Genomic DNA, 15479 nt, shown 5'->3' with positions numbered 1-15479 from the left:
TTATATGAATAAAGTGAATTTCTTATAATCATCATATTTAAAACTGGTTCAGCCTAAGAATTAATGAAGACAGATAATTAAAGATTTAAAATTTAGCTGGAGTTGAAACGCAATTGAATTGGCACAATGTTGATCATTGATAATGTTCAATAAGTATTAATTTTTACATCAAGTAATAACTAATAGTCTTTTTATATATTGGCATTAGTATAATAATTTTTTAATATTAATATATTAATTTATATTACATACTATTTAATAATTTTAATTTATATTAAGCAATTAATTTTTTTATAAATTAATATTTCCTTAATAAATACGTACAATTTTTATAAATTAATTTTAATATATTATCATATACAAGAAATATATCATTTTTTTTCAATTAATATTACTTAATTTTTAATGGATAATATTTTTAAAATTAACTATCCAAAAATATCAATAATAAATTTGTGCCATCAATAACAGCACTTTAGAGCTATCTATTTTATATTTTTTATCATACAGAAAGTTATCACATGTTACTAATTAATGACTATCATGTGTATAAAATGGCATCATTTGATAAAAAAAAATTAATAAGAAAATCAAAACTCGATTAATTTGCATGACTCATGATCGGATTTGACGAATTTTATAAATTTTAATGAGTTTTGGTAATTTTCAGTTTTTAAATACTAATAAGAAAACATCCAAACAAAATAATTCATGTATATACGTTAAATTGTATTTATTGATTATAAGAATAAGATACATCAAAATATAAAAGATTAATATTTTTTTTTAAATAATTTGGAGAAATTAATTTATGCATCAAATAACTATAATACTTTTCTTTCTCAATAATAATAATATGATGGGATGGGGTAAACTTAAAAGTGAGGTAGGTGGCTATAGTTTAGTTATAAAATTGAAGGAGAAGTGCATATAGAAGTTGATTCCAAGTATCAGGAACACCAGGTAGACACCAATGGCTGCAATCCATATCGTTGTGGCCTCCATGGCCATAGACGGAGGGATGGCCATCTTTTCTTAGCTGTGAAAGGGCAGTGACGTTAAGCAAGTACACTGGCTTTTGTATACCTCGCAATACTTTCTCTACAACGAGCTCTGCTGGGTGGGGACCCGCCGGATAATTTGGCCCTGAGACTGGCTGCTTTTGCCCCTCGCAGTACCTTGCTTTGTCCTCCCCCCAGTCACTTCCACTGTTTTCAAAACAACATATATAATAATAATAATAATAATATGCTCTTGTAAGAAAGCTTGTTAATGTTATTACTGTTGATCTCCGTTTATTTCATGAAAAGTATTTTATATATAAATGAAAATATTTTTATAATATTAAATTATTAACATGTATTAATATCACACATTCATAAAAAAACTTTTATATTTTAATAAAATTATTAAAATTTTAAAAAATAATTTTAATTATTTTTTATAAAAATAACTTAATTTTTACGTAGATTAAAAAAAAACTTAATTTTATTGATAAAAATTGTAAAATTTAGAATTTTAATTTGGTTGATTGAATAAAAATTTAATAAAATATTAAAATTAGCCAAATTAAAATCAATAAATTAAATTGTAATTCCACAAAAAGATTTATCTTTCCTTAATTCCATCATCAGGTAATGAAAATTAATGTAAGGTTTTGGGTAAAATTAATATGATAATGAACTTACTTGTTATGATCGGGTGAAACTCCTTGGAAGAAGACCATGGTTTTTGCAGGTTGTACATTGGTGTCAACCCATTTAGCCCAAGTATTCAAAGCCTTCTCATATGCTACCAATCGATCCATGTCTTGGTACACATTGTTCCCCTCTTGGATAAAATTCCATCTAATTAACAATTGAAAAAATAAACTAAATTATTTACGAATACTTGAATGCAATAATTATAGAAATAATAAGAGCAAAATATATATGTACGGTTGTTTTCTTCCAGTGTGAAGCCACCAATGCCAAGTATTGAATATCAAAACATCAATTCCTTTCCATAACTTTCCACCTTCAATGGAATCCAGTTTCAGAACAGCACCTTTACTTGTATTCACTGTGTCTACTAGAAATGCATTGCGTGAAAACATCACTTTTGTTTTGTATTCCTGCAAAATAAGATTTTTAACATTTAGATATATTAATTATAGGATAAATTACATAAAAATATATATTTTGTGCGGTGAAAATATGATTTAGATTACTTACATGCATTAATCCATATTCATTATACTTAAACTCTAAAAATCACATACATTACTGAAAAGTGACAAAATTCAAATATTATGTACATTAAATAAAAAATATAACTAAATGAAAAATGGAAATTCGAACATGCATTAGATTTTTTCTTTTATAATACTTTATTATTATATATTACTATAATTTTTTTTAGAAAAAAATTAAAAAAATGGGAATTTAAATTCATATATAAGAGGTAAATAATATACCTTTAATCCCTGAATTAAATAAGAATAGATGATTATCGTACTGTTAGCATTTGAGCAATGAATATTTCAATTATCGTGTAAAAAATATTACATAAGCGTGCATGTAAAATTATAAAAATGTAGGATTGGAGAGGGAATGATATTCTCACCGGGAATATGAAGGTGGAGAGGCCTCCGGTCCTCACGGAGGTATAGCTAGCATTAGGAACAGCTACATGAAGCATACACGTGAGCGATTGCCATTGGTTCAAACTTAATGAATCTCCTATGAACATTATTCTTTTCCGTTTCACTTTTGATAAGAAATTTCTGCCGTTGAATCTACGTCAATGCCACCGCACAGCAAATTCAGACACAAATATGAATTAGCTCAACTTAATAAATAAAATAAAATAAATATTTTTCTCTATGTGAAGACTAATGTTTAAGCATTTAAAATCAAGAGATTTTAAATTTAATTCTCACTATTATTTAGTTATTATTCTATTTATATTTAATTGGATTAATTATAAAAAATTAGTGGAATTATTAAATTTTTTTTTAAATTTGCTTCAAAATGCACTTTAATAGTTTAATGTTTATTTTGTACTACAAAACTTAAAGGGTTGAAATTTTTATAACCTTTTTCTCTTTATAAATTTATAATATAACAAAAATTTTTTAAAAAAGTGTTTAATAAAACTCATGATTTATCTATTTTGTTTCCATGTATCCAAGTATCTATCAATCTCTATCTCCTCCCATGGTAGAGCTCAAATTTTTTCTCCCTTTTTATTTCAATTTTTTTTTAATTTTAAATTTTATATAAAAAAGAAGAATTATCCTAATTTTAATGTTGTTTTAAAGCTTAATTACACATATGCACTTATTGAAAAAAATTAATTTAGTCTATTTTTAATTTTTTATTTAATTTAATTTAAAAAATTCAATTTAGTCCAAAAATCAAGAAAATTAAAAAATTGAGCACTTAATTTTTTTAGCTTAAATAAAAAAATCAAGAAATTTAGTTTTAAAATTAAGAAATTGCACTTCTTAACTTTTTATTTAAATCAAGAAATTAAAAAAATTAGCTCGTAAATTTTAATTTTTGAGTTAAATTAAATTTAAATTGAAAATTTTGAATTAATTTAAATAAAAAGTTAAAAAAATAAATTAAATTGAACTTTCGAATAAGTATAAAGGCTAAATTAACTATTTTGCCTTTGAATATTTAATCTTTTGCATACATCATGTATCGTATTTTTTTTTGTTTATAATTAATCAAATAGTTTATAGCACACTTTAATTTTTCATGTACTTTTTAAATTAAAATATTACATTAATCAGATAGTTATTTATCAAATTAAAATAATATGAATTTAGAGTTTTTTTTATATAAATAAATTGAAAATGTTGATTTTTATAAAATTTTTCAAAAGCATTGATGTGTGAAAGGAACAAATCAACAAATCATTTTGTCTTTGTAATTAAGTTGACAAGTTGCTCTTGCAATAAGTCCAAAGAGAATGGGAGAATACCAGCTGCATTTTGGACCCATCAAGATTCTGAGTTTGGTTAAATTTTGGACCTCTTCATGTGCCATCACTAACAAGTAATCATACCCCAAAAGAATCCAATATATCTCTCATTTCATTTATCATAACAACAATAGGCTTCAAATCATCAAATTAAATTAATGTTTTATTTTTTTATTTATTTTTTAATTATATTTTATATATTTTTTAATATTTGTACTTTTAGGAATTTTTTTTTTAATTTTATTTATTCTTTTATAGATTCAATTTTTTATGCTTTGTATGATAATTAATAATTTAATTTGTACATTTAATTTTAATTATTCTATTATTTAAATATAAATTAACATATTTAAAAAATATTTTATTTCTTTAATTAATTACTTCATATCTTCCTTTTATAACTTATTTTATTTATATCAAAATTATATTAACTAAAAAATATATATTCTAAATTTATAACAAAGAAAAGAAAATAATATCAACAATAATATTATGTGAAATCTAAAGGATAACAAAATAGTGATTAACTTTTTTTTTTTGGAAAAAATAATATAATGGTTAAATTTTAAATTAATTTCATGTTAATTATAATATATAATAATCTTGTATATATAGAAAATCAATTTTTCGATTAAGGAAAGGAAATCAGTTAAGAATTAGTTGAAAATTTTTCTATTAAAGCAATAAGTGAAAATTAATTTATTAATTAACAAATATAAATTAAAGAAAAAATAGTTAATAATTTTCTACAAATGTACAAATATAAATAGAGATTTTTCATTAATTATTGTGTAAAAGATAATAAATATGAAATTTTTTTACTATTTAAATAATAATTAATTTACTATTAATTTAATAAATTAATTTCATTTTATAGCATGCCATGAAGCAAACTTCGAAAAAATTTATCAACTGAATGAACACCATGTAGTCGTCAATTTGTAAAGAACAGTTAACTAGAATAACTTGAACTAATCAAAGTCTAAATTATAAATAAATTTTTATAATTTAGATATTTATTTTTGTTCCATTTTATTTTCAAGAGAAAAAAAAAAACCCTAAAAAAATCGAAAATAAAAAACGAAAAAAAAAAAAGGAAACCCTCCCTTGCAACCGAAACCTATATGCACATGAAAAGTAAAAAAAGGAAATATTTCTTAGAAGGATCGTTCATGAAAGTTGATGGCTTCACCCCATTGAAGCAAATCGTGTACTCTAAGAAAGAAACAAGGGAAAAATCCACTAATGGAGAAGCTTTAGCTTTTCCCTTTTCCATGCATCACAGACTTGAGCGAATTAGTTCACATAGCCTTTTCACAGAGGACCACTGATTGATAGGTTCTGTGTCGTTTTGTAACCATTTCTTTCAACCCCAATCGATTACATTCATTAAAACTATAATATAGAGTTGACACCTTAACTATCAATATGGATCACATAATGATAAACTACATATTTATCATTATCTAGTATCTATAATACACCTAAACATTAGCTTTAACTTGTTAGTTACTGGGTTCAAATGCTCATGCATGAACTTCTACAGTGTAAAGTTGCCAGAATTGAACATTTACAGTTGGGATAATATTAAAATAAAAGTTTACTTTAATAGCATGCGAAAAAAAAAAAAATTAAGTTTAACTCAATTCTAAAAGATAATTAAAAGGGGGAGGATCATCCAAGTCTTTATATTTAGTACTATTGCCTTATATTGATCTATCGATGTAGGATAACATTTATAGGCCATGTAAATTTTTAAGCAATGGAATTTTTTGTCAACGGTTTAGAAAGGAAAGGCAAAAATACAGAAGGCCAAAGGGTAGTAATAAAGCACATATATGCAAATAATTAAGTTCCCATTATCATAGAGCTAGCTTAGCTTTACTTGTAATATTAAATAAAATATATATTATATCTATTATTACAATAAAATTATTTTTTCATTAAATTTTATAGATATATTATTATTATTATTATTATTATTATTATTATTATAAGAAGAAGAATGAAGAAGAATCATAACTAATAAAAAATATTAGTCTAGCTAGCTTGGCTCTTACTTTCCCATAACAATTGTTTGTCGACTTCCTCTGTCCCCATTTGCCATTTGCATAGTATAGTCTCTTTCATAGAAACCAGCCGTATTCACCAACTTATAAACATAATCACATGAACAGCACTCAATTTTTTAAAACAAAACACAAACATGATATGCAATCACCAAAGACACACGGAAGGAAAGAAAGATCACATATATGTAACACAAAATGACCCATCAACGAGACAAGAGCATAAAAAGAAAATCACGCAAAGTTATGTATATTTACCTTGGAAAGGTGCAGTCTGCAGTGGGCTGCCATCTGTATTTGAGATAGTCTCTGTCTGGTCTACCATTTTTCAGGCAATCAAACTCCTTTTCTATGAAGGGACATTGTGAAGTATCATAGAGAGGATATGATTCATCATGAACCCAACTTCCTTCAAACACATCACACCCACTGTTTGCGATTCCTGATACCTTCGGCAACTGTTCATCGCCATCAACATGGTTCACTACTGAAAGCACCAGCAGCATTATTACTGTTGCTTCCATGGCTAAAGCTCCCGTTAGGCAGAGCGTGGGAGAAGATGGGTGTATGGTAGTAAGCAGAATGCTACATATAATTTATAATATAATGGCTCTCTCTCATATAATGATTTTATAAGTCTTCTTTCATTATTAAGATATATTATTTTAATTAATATATCTACCAGTTATTCCATGATAGAGACTATTTACAGGCAATATATAATTTTTATTTTATTTTAAAAATACAGGTTAGAATTGTTGGCGGAAGTTATTCCATTCAATATGATAAATAAATTTTTATTATTAATTATAATAGATTTATATAAGGCTCATTATAATTATTAACTATAACAAAATCATTATATAAATAATTAATAATTATATTTTAAAATTTCTCCAAATAATGATTCTGCCACGCTCTAATTTCTACGATTCATTGCGCAAAAGAAATATTGAAAATATCTAAAATCAACTAGGGAGATTAGTTGATCAGTATTTAAGTTATTTTTATAATTATGAGATTTCAAATTTAAATTTAAATAATTAAAAAATTATAATTCAATTAAATTGATCAGTTTTATTTTCCTTAATTAATTCTTCTATTTAAACTCTCTAAAAATTGACAGTTCGAGTTTAATTTATTTACTATAATCTTAAATTAATTAGCTATATTCATAGAGGTATTTTAAATTTTAATTAAACGATTTTGATGAGAAAAAGTCAATGACCTATAAAAATTAAGAAAATTTTAAAATTTTAATTAAATAATTAAAATGAAAATTGAATTATATAAAAATTTAAATTAAATGTTGAAAAATAGAAAAATTCGTAAACATAAAAATTTTGAATTGATATGGATTATTATTATTATTATTATTATTATTATTATTATGAGAGAGAGAAAGAGAAAGTTGAGCGATTAAATATGAGAAAAGCTAATTTAAAAATTGAATTGATTAAAATAGAAATTGAAATTAACTAAAATCATGTTGGATTAAACTGAAGTTAAGTTAATTTGATTTTGAATTAAATTAAATTAAAAAAAAATAAAAAAAAATTATTATTAAATTTAGGAAAATTTCAAGTAAAGCTAGAAGAAATAGTGTAACTCGAATAAAGTGGTGGGAGTTCAAAGAAATAAAGCGAGTGAAGTTCAAAAATTAGCTTCTCAATTTTGAAGCATGGAAGCTGGATGTGGAGGCTAATGATATGTGAATACAAATGGCATCAAAGATTAAAGAAGTAGCTAAAAAAGTACTTGGAAAGTCTAATGGACATTGACCACCTTCAAAAGAGAGATTGTGGTGGAATGAGGAAGTACAAAAGGCAGTGAAGAGAAAGAGGGAGTGGTATAAGAAATTATCTAAGTGTGATAATAATGAGGCATATGAACAGTATAAAATAGCAAAGAAAAAGGCAAAAAAGGCAGTTAGTCAAGCAAGAGCGAAGGCTTTTGAAAAGTTATATGAAAAACTTGAAATTAAAGAATGGGAGAAAAATATTTATAGATTAGCAATGAGGAGAGAAAAGAAATGTCAAGATCTCAATCAAGTTAGGTGCATTAAGGATAAAGAAGGAAAAGTGTTGGTGAAAGATGAAGACATTAAAGAAAGATGTAGAAATTATTTTGGTGATCTCTTTAACAATAGTCAAAGTGGTAATAGCGTGAATATAAACTACAGAGAAATAGAAAATAATGTGAATTATACTAGAAGGATTAGATCTTTAAAAGTAAAGGAAGCACTTAAGAAAACGAAAGTGGGTAAAGCCTGTGGACCTGATAGAATACCAATTGAAGTATAGAAGTGTTTGGGAGATGTGGGAGTGGCATGGTTAACTAAATTGTTTAATAAGATTCTAAACTCAAAGAAAATGCCTGATGAATGGAGGATGAGTATTTTAGTACTTATTTTTAAAAATAAGGAAAACATACAGAGTTGCTCAAATTATAGGGGAATTAAACTCATGAGCCATATTATGAAGCTATTGGAGAGAGTTGTGGAACATCGACTATGTCATGACACTTTTATCTCTCGCAATCAATTTGGCTTCATGCCCGGTCGTTTAACTATGGGAGCAATCTTTCTCATTAGAAGCTTGATGGAGAAATATAGAGACGTGAAGAAAGACCTACACAGGGTTTTAATCGATTTAGAGAATGCTTATGATAGTGTTATGAGAGATGTCTTATGAAGAGTGTTAGAACAAAAGAGGATATCGATTAGGTATATAGAAGTATTGAAAGATGTGTATGAAGGAGCAACTACTATTGTGTGCACAGTGGGAGGGGATACAAGAGATTTTCCTATCTCAATTGGATTACACCAAGGTTCAGTTGTAAGCCCTTACCTTTTTACATTAGTTTTAGATGAATTGACGAAACATACACAAGAGAGTATCCCTTGTTGCATGATGATTGTAGATGATATAGTTCTGATAAATGAGACACGAAAATGAGTCAATAGAAAGCTAGAGCTTTGGAGAAGTACTCTAGAGTCAGAGGGTTTTAAGTTAAGTAGAATAAAGACAGAATACATATATTGCAAATTCAGTGAAGGCCGAACTGGTGATAGGAAAGGAGTTAGTTTGGATGGAGTGGTACTGCCCCAAAGTAATCACTTTAAATATCTCGGCTCGATCCTTCAAGTATATGGGGTATGTGAGGAGGATGTTAGTTATAGGATTAAAGCCGGATGGTTTAAGTGGAGAAGTGCCACAGGAGTAAGGGTGGCCACGATCCGGTTTTGAACCAGAATAGAACTAGAACTGGTTCGATCAAAATCGAACCGAAACCGATCAAAACCGAACCAAAATCGATCAAAACCAAAACCGACTTCGAACCGGACCGAAACCGTCCTTCTATGGTTTGGTTCAAGTTCATATTTTTTAAAAAGCGTGAACCAGCGGTTCCGAACTGGATTGAACCAACGGTTTCGAACCAAACTAAATCGGCGATTTAAATATAAAAGAATTTAATAAATACCTCACTCCACTCCTAATTCATTTATATATATATATATATATATATATATATATATATATATATATATATATATATATATATTTTTTTTTTTTTTTTTTTTTCATTAATTCTCTATAGAATTATTCTCTACACTCTCTTTAATTCTTAATTATCTTTCAATTTCTCTCAAATTTTCTAAATAATTATTTTCTACACTCCTTTTAATTCTCAGTGCTCTCACAATTTCTCTACTTTATTATTTTATATGCTCACTAAAATTTTTAATACTATCTCAATTACTCTGTTATTATTTTATATCTTTAATAAAATTTTTAATACCCTCTATTTTAATTTTTTTTTCTTTTATATTTTTTTAATTATCAATTATCATATAATTTTTTAAAAAATGGCAAGTAATACTCAACTCAACTTAACTCAACTCAACTCAACTCAACTCAACTAAGTTTTTATTTCAAAAATTTATTGGGATCGGCTACATGGATTCTCTTTCTCCACTCTAAACGATTTTGGGTTAAATCATTGGAAATGTGTAATGCTTCTAGGTCATGTTGTACTGTTATCCTTCAAGCCAGTTTAAGTCTACCTCTTCTTTTTTTTCTATCATCTAACCCAATGTGCTCTATTTGTCTAACTGGACATTTACTATGTTTACACTTCACATGACCAAACTACCTCAATCTCCCTTCTCTCAACTCATAACTAAAAATTTTGATTCCTCTAAATCCTAAAGGGATACATAGGTAAAATTAAGTTCATGCACATTTTTCTATTTTTTTTTTTAAATTAATTTCATATCTAGTTTTTTAATAAGTTAAAATCTTTGCTTATTAAATTTTTCTTTAAAATGTTATTTTTATTATTTTTTTTCTTATTTTATTTTGATCGAAAGATTTATAAGAAAAATTAAAATATTTTTATAAATATAATTTAATAAATCAATAAAATTTTTCTCTAATTTTTTCTTTTAAGTCGCCATTAAACCGCCCCTAAATTGCTTTCAAACCGTCTTGAACCGTTCTTTAAACCGGGGCTCGAATCGGAACCGGCTGTTCAGGAAACGTCTTCCAAACTGTCCAATGACGGTTTAGTTCAGGTTCATGATTTCATTGAACCTGAACCGGCAGTTCAGGAACCGTAACTGGTGGTTCCTGAACCGTGGCCACCCCTATACGGGAGTTTTATATGATCACAAGATTCCCAAAAAGCTGAAAGGAAAATTTTATCGCACAGCTATACGATCGGCCATGTTATATGGTAGTGAGTGTTGGGCACTGAAGAAGTCGTATGTGTCTAAGATAAGAGTTACAGAGATGAGAATGTTAAGGTGGAAGAGTGACCATACTAGACTAGATAAAGTCCATAATGAGAGTATTAGGAAAAAGATAGGAGTTGTGCCAATTGAGGATAAGTTGAAAGAAGGGAGATTGAGGTGGTTTGGTCATGTGAAGCGTAGACATACGGAGACTCCAATTAGACAAGTGGAGCACATTAAGTTAAAGGATAAAAAGAAAAGAAGTGGTAGACCTAAACTGACTCGGAGGAGAGTAGTACAATATGACCTAGAAACATTACACATTTCCAATGATTTAACCCAAAATCGTTTAGTATGGAGAAAGATAATCTATATAGCAACCCAAAATTCTTGGAATAAAGGCTTAGTTGAGTTGAATTAAGTATTAAATTTAATTAAAATCAAAATTAAACGGATATCGAAATTAAAATTAAACTAAAACAATTTAAAAAGAAAAATCCTAAAAAGCCCATTTTCAATCCTACAAAACTTTAATTGGAATTACTGATTCAGACCCAAACCAAATAGAAACCAACTCTTGACCAGCCCTAGGCCCAACACAAGGTATACAATGAGTTCGCGTCACCGTGTAAATGACAATATAGGTTAATAATTTTACAAAAATTACATGATTCTATTATTTTATATGTTTTTCTATTTAAAATACATAATTTAATTATAGTTATATTTAATCATGATAAATATATTCTAATTATTTTTTTTTTTATAAAATTGAATTAAATTAAGTCCATGTTGCTATACAGATATTATGATATTTCCCAAGGCTTATTTTCTAAAGATTTAAAATGGGCCAAATCTAATCCCTATAAAAAGGCCAATCTTTGTCTTGGGCCTTGTTAATCTCATAATATCCTAATCAGAAGCCCAATACTTACTTTGATTCAATTTCAAACTCATATTGACATGGAATTGGAAGAATCTTTATCCAAATTAATTGTAAAAGTTAAAATTAATCATTTTAAAAGCTTTGTAATATGAAAAATAAAAAAAAAAATTAATTAGGACATTAAATACCAGAATAATTTAATTTCTTTGAGATTGACATGGATATGATTTTTTATTTTATTTTTCATAAATAAAAAAGGCTCTTTTTTTTTCTTTTTGAAAAAAAATTATAAATATGTAAATAAAGTCGGAGCCACGAGTGGCGAAGGGAGATATATATGTAATTTTACAAATCTCTAAAAACTCTTTAGTGTAGCTATAATCTGACTCAAATTTCTCTCCACCAAAATTTCAATGACACCAAATTTCTCTCCATTTTCTTCTCATTCACACAAGATTATCAAAAGTACAACTACCAAACCCAAAAATAAGTCTTCTCTCAACTCTTGGCAACCATTCTCACTCAATATGTATATTTCAGTTTGAGTACTTAATTTTCATAATGCTTTTGTGTATTTGAGTTTGGGTTTTCAGTCACCAAGCTAACTAGATATTTGATTTTCATAATGATAACTAGGCATTTGTGTATTCCATAAAATTTTGTTACTTATTAATGTGAAAAGAATAATTTGTTATTGAATTTTACTCTATAATTTTTATTTTTCTTTCTTTTCCTTTTTTTATTTTCTCATAGAAAATACAACATAATGAAATATAATTTTAGTCAAATGTATAAATTTAAAAGTAATTTAATTAATCTAGAAGTTGACAATGCATGTAAAAATTAACTATCGTATTGAGTTATTTTAATTAGATCCCTCTTAGTTGAATTTTTGCTTCTGTCGCTATAGGCCTCTTTTCTTATGACACCTAAGTCAACAAAAAAAAAATTATCAATAATTATATTTCTACCCCTATATTTTCATGTAAATAATGAATATTTTCTCCCCCTTTCTGTTTTTTATAAGGCACAATAAGAAATAAAATGGACTGAAACTTGATCACAGTCATACATGTATTCAAAATTGTCTTGTAAATGTTGATGAGACTAATCTTATCATAAATATTTAAAGGATGTAATTGGTTCCATGATATTGATAAGTACATTTATGATATTCTAACAATATATAGTAGAAATTAATTTAAAATTGCAGAGATTGTAACTTGCTGCTATTCACATGAATTTATAATGTATTCATCAATGGCTGATCTCATCTGATGTGATGTAATCTGATCCTCAAAGTTTTGGAATAATGATTTGTAAAATCCCATTTCTGCATCAAAGAAAACATATCCAAATTAGTATTCAAAAGCTACCATAATGCAAAGAAAAGAAAAGAAAAAAAAAAAACTAATATTCAAAAGCTTCATATTACAGCTACTTGTAACTTTCTGCTCTTCTTTTTCTTAGTTTGACAATCAGAAAACAAGTTGTTACAAATTGCTAACACATTAAGAGGTTGCTTTTGAAATAAATCATAAGTAAGAAATAAATTTAATTGAATTTTTACATAATCGTATAATTTTTGACTTTATTTTTATTTATTTTAAATTTATTTTTTAAATTAAAAAAATTAAATTCTTTTTTTTATTATCTTTTCGAATAAGAAAATTGATAAAATATAAATCAATTGAATTAAATTTTTACAAATTTTTAATTTCTAACTTAAAAAAAAAACTTAATTTACATTTTTTTGCCGTCATTTGTTGGGGTCAATTATATATGTGATCATACCAATGAAATTTGCAAGCATCTAAGAACGTTGACAAGTTACCATAAATATGTTCATACAAATATTCCACCACTTCCCACCTTATCTTCTTTATTAATCATATCACCTTTAGTTGTTTTCTTCTCGAATATCAATTTTTTTTTTCTATTAATTAATAATGGATTTTACGAGAAACAACCCATTTCCATGGTTTGACTCTAAGGTTTAAGCACTAATTAGTGAAGTCTAATTAAACTAATTGTTGCCTTAGAAAAGTACAATCCAATCTTCAAACTAGAAGCTTCATGAAATAGCAAGAAATTAAAAAAAAAAAAAAAGAAAAAAATCAAACTGTAAATGATTGGGAAGCTTCGATTCTCCAATCTTTCAAGCATGCTCCAAATTTCAATACCCTTTTTATTAAGTTACTTGTTTTTCTTCACACATTCGGTTAAGCCAAACTGCTGAACAATCAAGACTTCAAAATTGACAAGGGTGTCATATTTTAACAAGTTATAAATCATACTATATCACGAGGGATTTCTCATTTAATTAATGATCATTCACATCAATCAATTCAGTATTATTTTTAAAGTAGAAAATTTTTGTCTGAATCAAATTCATCATCATGGACTTAATATAATATGTGTGATATAACTGAAACTCATATGTTAATTTATTGGATTCAAGCTAGACTAAGTTTAGGTAAATAGAATCAAGAATTTATACCATAGCTATGCAATGAATTTAGAAAAGTAGAATCTAACAAATGGCATGAGATTGAAGCTAAATGTGACTTACAGAAACTCAGCTGAGACACTGTCCCTGTCCACATTAGAGGGAAGTGGCCAGACAACCTGGTATGGTCCTTGTAAAATCTCTCTCTTGTGATATGCTGAGATTGACTTCTCTAAGTAGCAGCCCTGAGTGCTGCGTTTGCCCATCACAAGTAAACTGCCATCAAAGAGTATAATGAGAGAAGCAAATGAGGCACAACTTGGTAAAAGAGTTGGTGTATTTCAAATCTAAATAATGGTATAAATGTTGAGAAACCATTACTTTTGTTTATTGATCTCCACCCTGATGTCATTGACGTCGACTCCTGGAATCTCTACTGTCAGAACATAACTGCGTTCAGATTCTGCAACATCCATCCTTGGTGACCACTCAACTCCTGCATCAGAAAAATGATTGTTTAAGCATGGAACTCTCATATTCGAAAGAATCTAGAATTCTTAAACAAAACGAACTAAAACTGCTGACCATTACGTTGGGGAGAATAGATTTTCTTCTGGGGAAGAAAGTGCTGCTTCTTTCTACCAATTCGTGAACTTGGTCTCGCAAAATTAGGAAGTGTTGGCGCAGCTGGCAAAGCAGATTTGCTAGCTCTCAGTGGAGATTGGATCTGTTTATTTTCATGTTGATGTTCATACATCCCGGTTGGCCTGGAAAACAATGGCGCTTCAGAAGCAGAGCATTTGGAGGCCACACCAGGCTTCACACGCAAATCCAACCAAACCCAAAAGTTAGCTCAATAAAAAATAATTCTAGAAAGAAACAGGGAGTGGGTTATGATTATGAAGATAAAGAAACCTGCTCAGTTGAAGCCTGTCTCATAAAGAATGCATGAGAAGCTGACCCTTGCCTTGCAAAATACACTCTGTTATCACGTCTTGGGATTACAGAATTCAAACTACTGCTGCAATTCTGATATCATAAGAAATATCACGTGTAAATTATAGTAAATACTGCCATTTAAACTAGAAAATGAAAAATTGATAGCATACCATGGGAAAGAGGTGAGTGGGAGAAATATCATCGGTGGGAGTGAAGTGGGCAGCAATCGTGTTCACTCTTCGTCTCACTGCTTCAGTCTCCATTTTCTTTGTATATCTCTTCGAATATTTTGAAGATATTTGAACTGGATGATGGAGTTTTAAAGCGGCGGAAAGGGTAAGATAATAGGATCTTTTTTCGCTCTTGGATTGGGAAAAGAACATGACTGGGACCCATGGCTACAAAATATCTTTTTGAACGATTGCCAAG

The 15479-nt window shown here is 27.6% G+C and overlaps 2 protein-coding genes across 3 annotated transcripts; both read right to left on the bottom strand.

Annotated features, from left to right (window-relative positions):
- Positions 1-694: 694 nt before the first annotated feature.
- LOC131183147 (protein trichome birefringence-like 43) lies at positions 695-6634 on the bottom strand (the record flags this gene model as incomplete). Its single annotated transcript, XM_058153243.1, has 5 exons — positions 695-1208; positions 1689-1847; positions 1938-2113; positions 2605-2776; positions 6300-6634. Coding segments are annotated over 5 exons (1149 nt in total), but the record flags the coding sequence as incomplete, so codon positions are not given.
- Positions 6635-12639: 6005 nt separating this feature from the next.
- Positions 12640-15337, bottom strand: LOC110671414 (22.7 kDa class IV heat shock protein). Of its 2 annotated transcripts, none has more exons than XM_021833889.2 (6): positions 15221-15337; positions 15027-15140; positions 14703-14928; positions 14493-14607; positions 14235-14387; positions 12640-12995 (listed from the first exon to the last, which is right to left on the bottom strand). In XM_021833889.2, exons 1-6 carry the CDS (start codon positions 15311-15313, stop codon positions 12959-12961), a joined length of 738 nt encoding a protein of 245 aa, XP_021689581.2. In that variant the 5' UTR covers positions 15314-15337; the 3' UTR covers positions 12640-12958. The 2 variants fall into 2 exon arrangements, with proteins under 2 accessions (XP_021689581.2, XP_021689580.2); XM_021833888.2 differs by having other exon boundaries at positions 12648-12995; positions 14697-14928.
- Positions 15338-15479: the final 142 nt, after the last annotated feature.

This window comes from Hevea brasiliensis, chromosome 9 (assembly GCF_030052815.1).
Source record: "Hevea brasiliensis isolate MT/VB/25A 57/8 chromosome 9, ASM3005281v1, whole genome shotgun sequence".
Taxonomy (NCBI): Eukaryota; Viridiplantae; Streptophyta; class Magnoliopsida; order Malpighiales; family Euphorbiaceae; genus Hevea; species Hevea brasiliensis.
Note: the sequence above shows the minus strand (reverse complement) of the source record. Positions and strands in the feature narration are given on the sequence as shown.